We start from the raw sequence: 15,717 nt of genomic DNA, 5'->3' as shown, positions 1-15,717 counted from the left end.
CAAACAACTGCAATTTCTTTTTAAATAAATCATAGAATGATCTAAAATATTGAAACCAAATATTGACACCACATCACTATTTCTCCTTTAATCCAAGCACCCAATTTCCAACAGCTGAACAGTTATACTAATTGGACTGTTCAAGATAAAAAAAAAAAAAAAAAAAAAATCAGAAACATCAACATGAAAAAAAACCTGTTTCCTATATAACCACGAGATGGCACTAAAATATAAGTTAAAAAAGTGTTGCTGCAGGGTGGCAACTGCTACCATCTCACACTATTAGTTTAATCTCTGGGATGACTGAGGACAATAATGGCAGAGATTTCAGAGAGATTTAGGGGGGATAAGGAGCTTCAGGTCAGTCAAGCTTACTCTGCCACAAGTCTTGGCACAGTCAGCACTGTCTTATCTTTTTTTGGGACGGGGGGCAAATCTACAATACAACTGAAATCATACAATATGTGGAAAGATGTGCTATCAGTAGGATGATATCTATTAGGCTGCAAAGAGAGGAAAACCAGCTAAAGAAAACAAGTTCTGATAAGAACTCGTAATGAAACTCTGAGCATAAGTCCCTGCAGGAGCAGCCAACCAAGTTTGCCACTGCATGAGCTTAATTGCCTTGAAGAGCGATGAAGTTACTTTAAACTCAGCGTTGAGAGCCAGAAACGCATGTCAAGATCTAAGAGAAGTTTACGAAGTCCCCAAAACTACTATAATAATAATTATACTAATTTACCTGACCACTATCATGCAGTATTAAAGTGAATCAAATGCATCCAGCCTGCACATTTAAAAAAAATGATTTGAGCAATGTATCCTCCATCCCACCTGTTGAATCCCGGCTGCTGTTAGAATCCACAACAGGAGCCAACTCATCACTGGTGGAGAACCGCAAATGCATTGAATCCAGAATTAGTCCCGTTCTTAAACGCACGACGCACCGCACTCCGCAGGTGTGCTACATCCTCTTCCCGTCGCTGTCATCTCCGCGCGCCTCTGTCTGCGTCCCGGGCTGACAGCCTGTTAAAGAGTCCGGGCTGACGTAAGGTCTGAAAGGACGAGCCCCGCATACTTCTGACAGGGGACGGTTTCTTCGCTCCCTCCGCTCCACTTTCACCCGATCCTCCTCCTCCTCAGAGAACTGGCAGCCCCGGTGGTTAGGGCGTGTCTGGAAACCCAAAAGTCACTCACGGCCGAGCAGCGAGAGAGATCCCGTTCACCCTGCAGATTAAAGGACAGGTTCGTCTTTAAACGGTGCTCAGCAAACCCACATGCACTGTGATCGTTTCTCCTCTCCATGCTGGCCATTGGAAGACACTTTCAGAAGTGTAGGCCTAAATGATGGGGGGCAAAATTCACAGTCTTCATCATGCGCAAAAGTATATTCAAAAATGAAACCAACGTTAATGTGAAGCTTCAGTAATCTCAAAATCAAATATCAAATATGTCAACTTGTCATTGAATGTGTACGCAGGATTAACATTTGCACAGCTTATACACTGTAGTTTAGATCACATTGTTGTAGTGGGCTTGATTGTTCTCACTTCCATGATTCCATGATTTAACATGCAGCTCTTTAATATCAGAGCCAAACATGCTACTTCTTCACATTAATTTACTGAATTATACAGAATTTATTGAGTTGAACTGCAATTTAAGTCCTATTTTTTCTATTTTTCTCTTTCTATGCACAATTTATGAGTATTGTTGACTTGGGATTATTACGCTCCAGTCAGGCCCCTAAAGAGCTACTGGTGTTTCATTTAACAGCATCTCATCCCATCTTCACAGACTATAAAGCCTCACTGCATCCACCTCAGATGAAACTGCTCCAAGAAAACAAAAAAGAATCTGAATTGTACAAAAAGTGTTGATACAATCGTTTGCTTTTTCAAAGGAGTGAATAAATATACCTTACAGGTTGCCTGCCTTCTATCTACAGCATCTATTTTAAGGTTGGGACTGCGTCTGGCCCCCAGATGTTCAGGTTAAATCAATGATGTCATCTATCTCAGAGTCTGCTACTTTGCTTTCTTTTCATTTTCCTGGAAATTTTGAATGTTTCCTTTCAGATGACGCAGACGAGGGCCAAAAGAATTTCACTTTGCGCTGCTGTTCAGCCATATGGAAAATGTCTTTTATTTCAGTTATGCTGGAATTCTCACCCCAACACACGCTACAGCTCTGCTAATGAAAATATCACTGAAAATAACCTAAACTCTGTGAGAATCAGGCGCCACAGGCAACACAGAAAGAAAGAGAAAGAAGAGATGAGAAACGAGCACTTTGTCAAGGAGCAAGGTGCCCCAGGTCTGAACCCCTATTATTTACAGGCAGTCCTCTAATCCCTGTCAGAGAGCTGTCAGCCTCTGAGCAGATCTGAGCTGCGCTTCTCTCTCTGCTCTGACCGGGACGACCCGACCCCTCCACAGCACAATGTACCCTCTCTCTCTCTCTCTCTCTCTCTCTCTCTCTCTCTCTCTCTCTCTCTCTCTCTCTCTCTCTCTCTCTCTTTCTCTCTCTCTCTCCCTGTCTCTCTGTCTTTCTGATGCTTCCTTTCTCTCATGCTCCGTTTTGCTTCATCTTTACTTTCCCATCTCTGTCACTCTCCATTGCTCTCTTCCTTTCTCATGCTTCAACCCATTTCCATCAACCAGTTCAGTGGTCTACTTTAGATCAGATTTTAGATTTTTATTCTTATGTAATCTGCTCTGCTCTGTGCAACTGAGGGTAATATCTTTTATCTATATTTGATCCTAGAGTTTCCGCAGTGATATTTAATTTTAAATTATTCTTTAATTCCTAAACAGAGTACTTTCATTCACTTTATTTGATTCTTTTTTTCACATGCTTTGTGATGTAGTGTTAGTACAGTATTATCTTGACTCGGGCTAGAATGTTTGTACTTATCCATTTGCAGTAGGACGTCAATATTTTTCACTGATACACATCTGAGTTCGGCTGAGTTGTCTGTACAAAGCAAAAATTTGGGCATAAAATGTACTTTTCTTTCATGTAATAAATAATGAAATGAGCAGTGTTGTGAGGCCACAACCTGAGGGACAGTGAATGACCTACACACACACCCATAATATGCTGGGTTAGAATATAATCCTAACCCTAAGCCTAACCACATTAAAAAACAAGCTAAAATTCGCCAAATGATGTATTTTTTCAGCCATATAAATATATCACTGGCCAAATGATATATTTATATGGCTGACATAAAAAATAAAAAAAATTAAGACAGACGAAGTATAATGACTATCAGATGATCAGTAATACATCTATTTATTGGGCAGTCTTGTCCAATAAATAGATACTTGTCTGTCTCACACTGGCTTTGTCACACATCAGAGGCCCCTCCGTCCTCCACTGGAATAAACAAAACAGACACAGGAAAGAAAAGTTTCAAACCACAGATGGTATCATTCATGCTCATGTCTGCATCTGCTCTCCCTTTTCTGGTCTGAAACAACAGCGGTAGTTAGCTTTAACTGTAGCGCTTTACACGGACATGCATCGTTAGGTGACACCAATCAAAACAGCATCGCATAACATCTCATCTGTGTTCTTCACGTGTCTGTTGTGGTGGCACATTTAGCAAAAATATCTCATAATGAAAACCAGGTCGGACATGACTTCTGCTTTGCTCTCACATGAAGTGAATATAGAGCTCAGTTTGTCAGCTGACTTGAATTCAGGGTGTTTCATGATGTAGCAGAGGTTTTAAATTGAAGGTTGTTTAAGGGAAAGACTCAGCAGAGAGAGCGAGGGCAGAAACAGAGTGCACTAGCTTCATGCCTCTTAAAATATTTGATAAGTAGGATATCTTGGAATAGTTTCACATTTTTGGAACTTTACTTGTTAGCCTTCCTGCTGGGTATCAGATGAGAGGATTGATGCCACACCATAACATGTTAATGAGTAAAACTTAGAGGTGCCGGTAGGTGGATTTTACTACTGGTCTTTATCCTGAGCTAAGATCACTGGCTGCCAAAAATGCTGAACTATTCCTTTGATCCTTGTAAGGCCTTCACAGCTTCCCAGCATGCACTGGGTGAAGAGCTGTAAACAATACAGACAGGTTTCCATCAGTAATTCATTCATAAAACAGTGAGCTGAAAGTCTCCATTTGACTTTCTTATACAGGAAATCCTAGGTTGAAACACACAAACACTCTGCAAACCCAAACGGGATCAAACCAGAGGTCAGCTGTGCTAAACATTGACCCACTGTGTCACCCTAGACTAGCATGTGCACCACATCCCTGTATGTGAGGCAGAATAAAACCAAGAGCCCCCCCCTGAGTATTCTGCAATGTCTCTCCCATGGGAGTGAAGTTGCGCTCCAGGTATAAAAGTGTGATAGATGGCCTGATTACAGGAGCCAACCATCTATGACTCGAGTCTTGCATAGCTGGTCAAACTGAAAATCCCCTCATTAAAATCCCCTCAACTCACAGGGAAAGAAGCCTTGAAGTCAAACCGTGTTTTGGAAATCTTCAAGCTTCAAAGTCAAGTGGAGGTGGTAATCCTCCTTAAAATGGGAGAATGAGTTTACAACACCTTGAGGCGACCAAAAACTGCTGAGGTGATACATAAAAAAAAAGGTTCCCTAACAGCACACCACTAGTGTGGGAATTTTTTTTTTTTCTGAACATCAGGTCACTCCTTTGCAGCTACTGGCCTGTAAAGTGCTTTAAACAGCAGAGTGTGTTTTCTCTGCAGCTTGAAATAGCTCAAGATCAGAAAAGTCAACCTCACTGCAAAAACAAGCTGACGTTAAAGGGAAGTCTGAAAGTTAATTTAAGTGCAGTGAGTACTACAATACGTGGAAATGATTAGAATATCTCAGAATTTACCAAGAATTATCCAAACAAAAACCACAATAAATGTACAAATCAGTAAATAACTATGACGCAATAAAAAAATGTTTGACATTTTGGTAAATACACATTCATTTTTCTGTTAGAAAACAAAGTTAGATGATACTATACTTTTACATCTGAGCAGTAAATATGAAGCTCCTGCCAGCAGATGGTTAGCTTAGCTTAGCATAAATTGGAAGCAGGGATACAGATAACCTGGCACTGTTTCACACAGACAAAAATCCATCTGCCAGCACATCTGAAGCTCAGAAATTAACATGTCTTGTTTGTTTGTTATGCACAAAAACCAAAGAGTAAAAACAACACACTGTGGTTGCGCTGGGAGGGAGTAGGTCTCCAGGACATGACGACACTCTGCCATAAATAGGCCCAGTAAAACCGCAAGGTGTTTCAGCTTTTGTACAGATTAACCGGACAAGATATAAGGTGTTGACTGGTGAGATTTAAAAGTGCTTTTAAACAGAGCCTTTTGTTACCTCGGACAGAGCCAGGTTTGCACCAGGCTTTTCCACCTGTTTGTAGTCGTTATGTTTAGCTATGGCCACAGGCACAAACTCAGCAGGAAAGTGTATTCATGTATTTCCCCACATCTCAAACCCTTCAGCTCCACCGAACTCTATCAGCCACATGGCCTTCATGCTTAAACTATATGAAAGGCTTGTTTGTTTGTGTGTATGTGTGTGTGTGTGTGTGTGTGTGTGTGTGTGTGTGTGTGTGTGTGTGTGTGTGTGTGGGGCAGAGAAACTACATGGCTGGCTGTGCTCAGACCAGTCCAGTAATTATATTGTCTTTATTTAGCTGTGGTCTGAGAGTCATAGACTGAAGAAAACATCTGCTGGGCTCTACAGATACAAACCTACATGAACTTGAAGCACTTTAATAGTGAACGATTCCTCATGTAGCTTGCTGTGTTGCTTGCGTTTGTCGACACTGTTTACCATGTAATTCAGAATTAATGATGGATATAAACCTACGTAACATTGTTGGCCTGTTAAGTCAACACCACACAGTTGCAGTTCAAACAAAGTTAAACTCATTCAGCTTTCTAAACTTTTGATTTATTATACAAAATGCTCTCAGCACATTTTAAAGGTGTACTATACAAACTTTATGGGCATCTATGTTAATAACTGATGTATTATTTTTCTGTGATTGTGCAACTTTGTAAATGATCCTCCACCTTTAGTAATTCACAGTTCCTGAGATATTTATATAAAAAATGTTTCCATTCATGCCCATGTTTGTTGTTGAGTGGAAAAATCCTCACAGGCTTTGCAAACATTTAGTAAGTTGTTGTTCTGCCAAAAACAACTTTTATTTTAGCTTTTTATCCAGTACTATCAGCTCTGTTTAACAGGCTTCATATGAGAAGTGGTGGTGCAAATGCGTGCACACAGTTCTACACACAAGAACGCACCCCAGGAGATAAAAGTTAAACAATAATTTCACTGTGATTAGAATGATTTATACCAAAGGCTTTTAATGTCTAACATTCTTCTGTCCTAGAAGCATATTTCCACTGCCTGACCCAGGGAAACTAGATTTATAACTATGCTGAATCATTTCCTTTTCCTATCAAAGACCCACTTTAATTCCTCCTCTTTAACTGTCTGCAGCTACAAAACCAGACAATAACTGATCAATCACGATAATAGCAGTCAAACAAAAAAAAACAAAATAAGGAGTTTTAGGGGTGCAATCTTTAGAGTAAGTTATATTTGAAAAGTTTATTTTGTTGTAGTTTTGTCTCTGGTTTGTGTTAGCTTGTCACATTTTAAGGCACATTTAAAACAAAAGTTAGAACAAAACTTTCTTTTCTTTCTTTTTTTCAAAACACAACCAACAGCATACAAAGTAAAAGAATCTTTCAATACTGTGTTGAGTGTCATGTTATCAAACATTCAACATTTGCGTGGATGTAGCTTTAGTGTCTGGGTGACTTAAGCTGAAATTCCTCACATCACGTCAGCCTTGTCCTGTGACTTAAGTCCAAGCTCAGACATGCCTTCTGCTAATGTATTCCCAATGCTGGTACTGTGCCAGCCTTCATGCATTATATAGTATTGTAGTGTGTGTATGTGACATTGACCGAAGAGGTGTTTATGTGCAGTCAGCTTTCGTTGCCTGTTGTGAGTATGAACATGTCTGCAAAAACTCAAACACGCACTTCTTTACATCTCATCCATGAATTAAGGGACAGCTGTATTGGAGCCTTCTCACTGGCCTCTGAACACACTGTGTCTGCATCAGGCTTTTGTGCTGCTTTGCTCATGTGTTTGGCTTTTGGCAGGCGAGAGCTGACATGTAGACAAAGCCAGGGATTTTAAGGATGCTTCGAGATCCCAACTGCTCTCAAGATCACGACTTTAAACAAAAGCTGTCTTTTAGAGCATCTGTGTGTGTGTGTGTGTGTGGGTCAACAATAAGCCGCCCACTGAGACGTATACGTTTCAGCTCAGTATGGCCTTGGCTGTAATACAAACTAAACATTGGCTCAGGTTCCTTTTAGCTTTGTGTAGGCAATGACTTGTACATTTTCAAAAATACAAATAAGTGACTTTTTCTGGATATGCCTTAGTGATAAATGGTGGATTTGTTGAGGGCCTGACATTGCTTCACTGCATGAGCCCAGCCCAGAGTAGAATTTCTTTGTCCTAAGAGTGTTTATTGTGGCTGACCTGCTAACTCTAAAGGACTAGCCTCAGGACATATGGTTTTGAAAAGCTTCCACTTGCAGCCAAGAATCGGCAAAAGGTGTTATCTGACTTACCGATGGGTACCAGGCACAGAGATCACATATCTGCAGGCTTTTCAGCAGCTGTGTATCACAGTCCCTCTGGGTTCTGTGCATATCCAAATGAATGACAGGGTTAAATGACTTTGAGGCATTCTCAGGCTTTAATGCCAGATCTCTTACATCTGCAGCTAATCCCTTCAGCATTCACGGAATCAGTCATTGACATTTTTGCAGGTATTTACCTTCATTCTGATATTATCAAGTCAATGGTTGGATATAACAAATTCCCAAAATAACTAAAAATATTTAAGTTTGGATGGATTCAAATGTAAATCCATCCATATTATTATTAAGATGCTATGGGACATTTTACATACCACTGTCTAAGTTTTAATAGGCTTGAGTAGCTGAAGAAATCAGATGTACCATCAGCAGCACAAGGAAAAGCACATGAAGAACAAAGATTATAATCACAGTAAGAGTCCAGGCTGCCTTATCTGCCGCATCTGTTGTGAAATTCAAAAGGTTAGGGGTAATTTGGAGCCATTGTGGCTGGATGGATTTTCTCAAAGAGAGGTGAAGTCGTAAACAGGATTTAGAGCTGAGCACATCCCCGGAGAACCTGCCACAGCTAAAACTATACTTTAAACGTCTCTGTGGTTTATGTAATCACAGCGCCAAACCTGCGGAGACCATTTGAAGGTGAGATGGTACGACAGGGTTTCTTTTTTGTTTTGTTTTTTTTCATTTTCATACACTTGTTCACATAAGAAGGCAGGATATCTGCAAGCAGTCATTCCAGATAGTTTCTGTCTTTTTCTTTTGACCTTTCCTGCTCTGTAGAGTTGGTAATAAGGATGAATGAGGGCCAATTAAAAAGTAGGATGAAACAAAGCCTGCACACAGTCTACGTCTCTTCAGTGGTGTCTGCACTCGACCATGAAATATGTTCCTACCCAGAAGTTAATAGTGAGACACTAAGTCAGTATATAGTTGTGACCTGGGGTCAAAATTCTCCTCAGTGCCTGTGGCTGCTGACAGGTGAAGCATGGCCTCAAGTGTTTTCTGTTTTATCAGTACAAATTGTTCCAGTCATGGACAAAGTCGTTGCTACTGAAAACACCTCATGGTTTCTATCAGTCTGACTTCATAAAACTTCAGTTCAAACCAAAAAAAAAAAACAAAAAAGAAATTTGTTTTTGATATATCACCTTGGAGATTAAATAAACCACGGGAATGAAAAAGACGAGGATAAAGTTGAAGGATTTCAGAGCTAAAATAAAATACAACCACTTTCTGATGGCAGAAATAGATACGTAAACATCTCCTGGACTCTGATGAGGGAAAGTGAGTGAGTGTTGGTCAGTTCTGGCTCGATACCTTGAACACAGATGATGAGGTGAATTCCAAAGTTAAAAACATCGGTCAGGAATGTCAGGAACGAGGGAAATGGCAGGAATCACGTTACATGTATTCAGTGATGGTCACATTAGTGGAATGAACACCAGGAAATGTTTGGTCCCTTACAGAAACACAGAAATGGAATTTTGTTTGGCTTTTTTTATCTTTCGTTAAATCAGTTGCAAAACCACAAAGCTTTAGAATTTTCGATGAACAGACGAAATGCACAACTATCCAGTTTTTGGTTATGTCAAGTGGTTAAAGCTGTCTGTCAGAACAAAAAGTCAAAGGTCATCCAAAGAATAACACCAGTGCAGATCAACAGGAAGGCCGTGCCTCACTTGACCTTAAAACTTGATGGCAGTTTCTTCCTGCATATCAAAGCTGCATAATAAGTCTCCATGAAAACTGCTTTACATTTTGGTCACTTTTTGTTTGTTGTTTGAGTCAGAAAGTAACACAATAATATTGGTTACATAACTATGTCTGTCAAAAGTTTGCTAACATTAGCCACCATAAGCTACTGGTCATACCAGAGCAAATAAGGTTGTTGCAGCAAAACACCTGAGTGCACTGAACTGAAAGACAAGCATGCAGTTTTACGTCTTATGAAATCATCTTTCCATTTGTGGAGGAGGGTTGTGTTATTTCTCCTTTCCAAAGTTGTACAGTCTCACTTTATAGAATAAAGGAACTATGCTTTAACTGTTAAGTTGTGGCTGCGAAGTGTGACACTTATTCCACACATGTAGGGCCTTTCAGCTTTTTAAGCTGCATGTCCATTATCACAGTGTATACTTCAATTTGTTTGCTTTCACTTCAAACACGCCGGTGTGTGTGATTTTGGAGCCTTTCTCAGCCTGACAGTCTGAATCTATGGCAGGATATATACAGTATATTCTAGTGAGCTGAAAAGCTTAGACAGCCACGGTCAAAAGTAAATGGGCCATAAATTTAAGAATGGCTGGCAATTAATTTTCACTGTTCCGTTGTGGGTTGCTTCTCAGAAAAGTAATAAAACAAATGATCTCTCTGGAGTGCCAGCAGAAGCTGAATGATTTTGAAACCTAGCCAGTGGAAAAGTATGTTTAGTACCCTTTGTTATGTAACAGTTGCCTGGCTTTAGTTTTTCTGAAAAGGTACATAAGTATCATGAGCTAGTCAAGACCCACCCTGTATCAAATACAGGTGTTATGCTGTTCATTCACATCCTTACTTTTAATTTAAATTATTAAAATGCTATTGTCAAATCTTGAGATTAAACTTTTTGATTAATTTTTTACAAACCGCACCCAAGCAAAGACAACTGTCTGTCAAGATACCCAGCAAACACATCTACATGACATCTGCTAAGGACTGCGAATTATTACGTTCCACATGGTTATATATCACTCATTACATGTTTCCAGAGAGCAAACACATGCTTACACCACAGCTGACGACATCATTTAAGTCTTTATCAGATCTGGCTCTGGGGCTTTTTTAGGCTTTATGTGTCTTAAAAACAGCAGTGTGCCTGCATGTTTGTAGTGGGGGTGCATGTACTTTCACAGGTGCACAGTGAAAACATGAATCATGAAAATAGCTCACTGGCCGGTAATGACTGGGTAATAGATGATGACGCAGCGATAAACAGTAAACTCCCATCTGGATCGTTGAAGGGAACGGCTGGGTCCACTGATGCAGACTCTTATTATGGGCTTGGCAGGGCTGACTGGCAAGGCAACCGATAGTTACCCTGCCCTGGATGTGAAGGCTGGCATTATCCCTGATGTGTGCGTGTGTCTGAACGTGCGTGTGGAGGTGGAGGTGGAGGGCGGGGCTGCCAGAATACACAGGTGGCCCTCGTGGACTCACTGATTACAGAGCTTGAACGACGCCCTGACATTAGGAACACTTTCTCTCCTTGCCGAACACACTTGTGAGGATTACACTGTAGCGCAGGAACACTTATTAGTTTAATGGCACAATTAGCGTAAGACTGCACCTCATCCACTAATGGATGCATGATGTCAAATCTGTCCTGGAATAACCTTGGGTAACATTTCTGAGTGTGAGAATTAAATTGGCACTCCACAGATTTCACACATCAAAGTCCGTCTACTAGTCATGAGGAGCGCTACTCTGCCTGTGAAAACAGTTGTATAATGTCTCCTGTGGCTCTGGAGAGAGCTCTGTAAAGTCTGAGAAAATAATCCTGATGAATTCTCAGCTGGGGCTTGGAGCTGAGAAGTCATCATTCATACAGGGTCAAAGAAAGGTGTCACTGAATTGCATTGTGGGAAATGTAGTAAATGTAGTATTTTTTGGAGCTAGGCTCAAAATCAGGACATCTCTGCCTCTTCTGTATCAAATTTGAAAATTGTATTTTTAATCTGTTTCTTGAAAGTGCCCCAACGTTCTGGATGCACACTACTAAATCACTGGAGTGCCCCTTTAAGCCCTCTTATTGGAAATGAACAAAATAATACATGTTGGGTTTGCATTAGCAGTAAATTAATACAGTTCTGATATAGTTGTGGCAGCATGAACAGTACGCAGTGAGGATCATATCAATGAGGTGAAATTAAAAACAGTGAGGCTGGATTACACGCTGCATCATTTCCTGTGCATCACTCGTGCATATGAAGGCAATTTAAATCCAGAGCAGCAATGGCAGACTCCACCACAAACAATGAAAACTATCATATAGTGAGTTAATTACAGACTGTAAATGCATTAAATGGGTATTGCTGAAAAAAGGCCAACCATAAATAGAATGAAACAGCGTTTGATTTTATGAAAATGAGCAGTAGCATCACAACACCACTTCTGTGTTATTCATTACTGCATTACTTTGCTTCATGTCAGTTTGAGGGTCCAGCCACAGTTCTCTTGAGAGCCTCCACTTAAGTGCCATCACATGGCCCTGTACTGGATTTCTTTTTTTTTTTTTTTTTTTTAATGGTGGTCGTGGTTCACAAAGTAATGTGATGTAATTCTTGTGAGTAATACTTTCCTAAGCCATTAAGTAAGGTCTTATTTATTGTAGCAGACTGGAATGAATGTTTCAGGTCTGGAAAGGTTTTCAAGTCTAAAAGCTGTTGTTGTTGATTCACTGAGGAACTTTGCTTGTGCTTCGCTGCCAGAAAAAACTAAACAGAGGACAACTTTGTAACCCTGTGCTCTATCCCGCTCACAAACTCTGTGATAATGATGCAGCGGTTTGCAAATACAGGCTCAGATTTCTTGATGCAATTTCATCCAATTATGTTACCATTAAAATCGCCAAAATGATTCCGCTGAAGTGTGCTCGGGGACAAAGTGCTATGTTATTATAGCTATTTCAAATCACTAAATAAGCAAAGAGAAAAAAACACTGCTGCCGAAATTCATCAGAGGATTATTCAGAGGAATATATTTGAAAGGAGGAATGCATTAATAGATGTGAGAAGCAGGGAGGGTTGATTACTTGTGCAGATGGTTTGGTGAATAAGATGCTCCAGATGCCTGAATGACCCACATACACTAACCACGTTACATTAATGATTACAGGCTAACTGGTTGAGGATTTGGGGTTCTTCAGATAAGTATTTTTGGCTCTGAGTGTTTCAACCCTATAAAGTCTGTGGATTAAACTGTGGCTAAAAAAGCTGCAGATCTATTCGCATGCACATATAGCCGACACACGCCCCGGTGCTGTCGATCCTGTGGTTTCAGGTCCAGTGGGGTCAGCCTTGCTTCTGTATTTAGATACTGCTCATTACAGTGAGAGAACACAACAACCACATAAGGACTAACTACCGGTGTCCGAGCATGTGGAATGTGTATTGTTTTTAGGAACAGAGGAACTGTGGAAAAATTCATTATAAAAACACTCACCTCTTGCTTCCACTCCCTACCAGAGAGCCTCAAGCCATATGAACATGTCTTCATTTAGACTTCTAGAAAAAATAAATTATGATGGAAATTCCTTACAGTCAGTAATTTTGTAATTTTAGACAGAGGGTGTGGAAGTCACTTCTCCTTGAAATGTTCAGACACATGCAGACTCCAGCACAGCATCCACTGGCAGCTGAGACCAGTGCCAGCCACAGACAGAGAGCATCTGTCTTTGTGTGTTGCCCAGAAAAAGTGCTTACAAATCACTGACTATCTTCAAAGTTGAAGCTTGCAGCTTCCCCAACATGTGTTACAAACTGGGACATCAATCATGCAGAGCTCTTTGACAATTACCCACATGAGGAAAGTCTCTGACAGACAAATATGAGCCTTACAACCAGTGTAACACCTGCAAACACCTGCTGGACAGCTGTTATGAACATTTTGTGAATAAGATATTTGAGGACGGATAATATTTGAACTCCTCCTTTTTGAATTTCTTCCTTTTAACTGCACTGGCCTTTTAGATGTTATTTGTGTAATTTACCAAATAAAAACCTGGGTCATCCAATTTCAGACAAAGGCTGGTAACAGAGGTAACTCAGGTGGGAAGTCTGTCTCGATTAATTACCTGAAATAATTGGGGAATAAGTTTCTCGTCTTCATCCAACAAAGAGTTTATTGAGTTGGAGGTCAATGTGGACAGCCCCACTGGTTTTCACCTGTGTTATGTCTGCTAGTGACTCACTGAAAGACACACATGGTCCTGGCACTTTCAGTGACAAGAGCCAGGAACCTGAATAGAAAAACAGAAAATAAAAATGTTGCGTAGTCAAGGAAGAAAATGTTCCACAGCGAAGAGACTGGTTGTTTAATACAGTATGTTTGTAAAACTTTAGTGCCTAGTAGTTGAAGTTATTTCTTGTGCTTCTACTTTCTCTTGCACTTTACTGTAAATTTGGGTCTCTGTTACAAATGGATTCTTTCTTTTTGAATCGTCATTGATTTACTATTTAGATATTTATTTTCAACTTTGTTGCCTTTACCCATGACACTTTTTTACATAGCACATTGATTTGATTTGCACAGAGACAAGGTATTCTAGGTGTGGCGTAACAGAGACATTGTTTTTGATAAAATGTATCTGCATGGCTAAAGAGCACTAGAGTTAGTGAGAAATTATTTTTTTCTCGTAATTTCACTGAAATAACCCTCAATAAACAATTGATAAAAAAAAAAATGTAAACCAAAGGCTCAAAATTGTAAATGCCTGCAAAATATACTTTAAAATGTTTGAAAAATGTATAAAACTCGCCACAGGAAATACTGCAAATTCTACTCTAAAGATAAAACAGTGAGGTCTTTAAACCACACAAACTGCATGGTGATCTTGTATTTATTTTCATCTAAAGCAGATGAAGACTTCCTTCCTTCCTTGCAGCCACAACAGTTCAAGTTCTGGCATTTGACACCAGCCACTACCCACCAGGCCACAGTTGATGCTTTTTTTCTCCGCCCAGCAGAAAAAAAACTGTTCACTTCAGCCTAAAATACGGTTTAGCTGCAATTCAGTTTAGGATGTTACATAGAGTTCCTGTATATTTCTTCTAAGGAGTATTTATACTCTCCTCCTCCTCTCTCTGTCTCTTACTGTCTCTCTGTCTCTCTCTCTCTGTCTGTCTGTCTGTCTGTCTGTGTCTGTCTGTGTCTGTCTGTGTCTGTCTGTGTCTGTCTGTGTCTGTCTGTGTCTCTCTCTCTCTCTCTTTCTCACACACACACACACACACACACACACACACACACACACACACACACACACACACACACACGCACACGCACACGCACACGCACACGCACACACACCAGGAAGTCAACAAAAGGAACTGCCAGCTCAGTGTTGTCTGACTACAATTAATATGTCAGAACTAAAAAAAAAAAAAAGCTACAGTGACGCAGATGTGAAGAGAGTTTTCACTGACCCCTTTATTTTTCTACTTTTGAAAATCCCTGACAAAGTTTAAGATAAGTTTACTTTAACAATGAGGCAGATCTCATGTTCTGTCTCCACTTTGTTTTTATTGCATCACAGTTCTGCATTCATAGAGGGAAAGGTGGCAAGGGAAAGAGGCCTGATGGTCTGGAGCAGACTATTCCAGGTTTTAATATGGAAAATACATGAGCTAAGTTGTCCTGAGAATAATAAAGTGTGGCACAGAGGAATATTGTTATGTAACCAGGGATCTGAGGCTTCAGATATACTCAATCTATCCTTATATAAGGGTTCAACTTGATGAATGGTAAACAGAGCGTTACATCTGACACTCGGATCGCTTAATGGCATATAATGAATCATGAGACAAGTGGGAGTAAGACAAGGGAGTGAAAGTCCTAAAAACAATGGAAAGAAAAATTTCTGCATCACATGTGCAGCCCCGAAAGAAAACTGCCACACGTTATTTAATCTTTAACACTTCGTCAGAAACCTAATAAGATACCATGAGACAAACAACATCTGTGAGACACACAACAGATATATATAAACACATAGACACATAGACAGATAGACTATGTAAATGAGAATTAACTATTTCAGGAGGTCATAAATCTGAAACTCTATGGTCTTTGGTTATGTTATTTGAGACCCGAGCAGTGTCATTTTCAGATATTTTCAAGTACCAGATAGACACAGCGGTTAAAGATACTGCCAACACATTTGCCGTTTCCCCTTTGTGGACAGACAGGCCCATGAGAGATGGTGATATTATTCATTTTTCTGTTTTTCAAATTCTGCTCTTTAGTCCTTTTCGTTTAAATAAAGGTG

General features: G+C 40.0%; 1 protein-coding gene across 1 annotated transcript in view; it reads right to left on the bottom strand.

Annotated features, from left to right (window-relative positions):
• The window catches only part of ccn4a (cellular communication network factor 4a), a 36,940-nt gene that overhangs the window by 6,317 nt on the left and 14,906 nt on the right, over positions 1 to 15,717 (bottom strand). Inside the window, exon 3 of the mRNA XM_041053054.1 lies at positions 835 to 1,227. Coding sequence (XP_040908988.1) covers positions 835 to 882 — 48 coding nt within the window. The 5' untranslated portion in view covers positions 883 to 1,227. The remainder of the gene's footprint in view (positions 1 to 834; positions 1,228 to 15,717) is intronic.

The sequence above is a fragment of the Toxotes jaculatrix genome, chromosome 13, assembly GCF_017976425.1.
Source record: "Toxotes jaculatrix isolate fToxJac2 chromosome 13, fToxJac2.pri, whole genome shotgun sequence".
NCBI lineage: Eukaryota > Metazoa > Chordata > Actinopteri > Toxotidae > Toxotes > Toxotes jaculatrix.
This window is presented reverse-complemented; position numbering and strand designations above follow the sequence as displayed.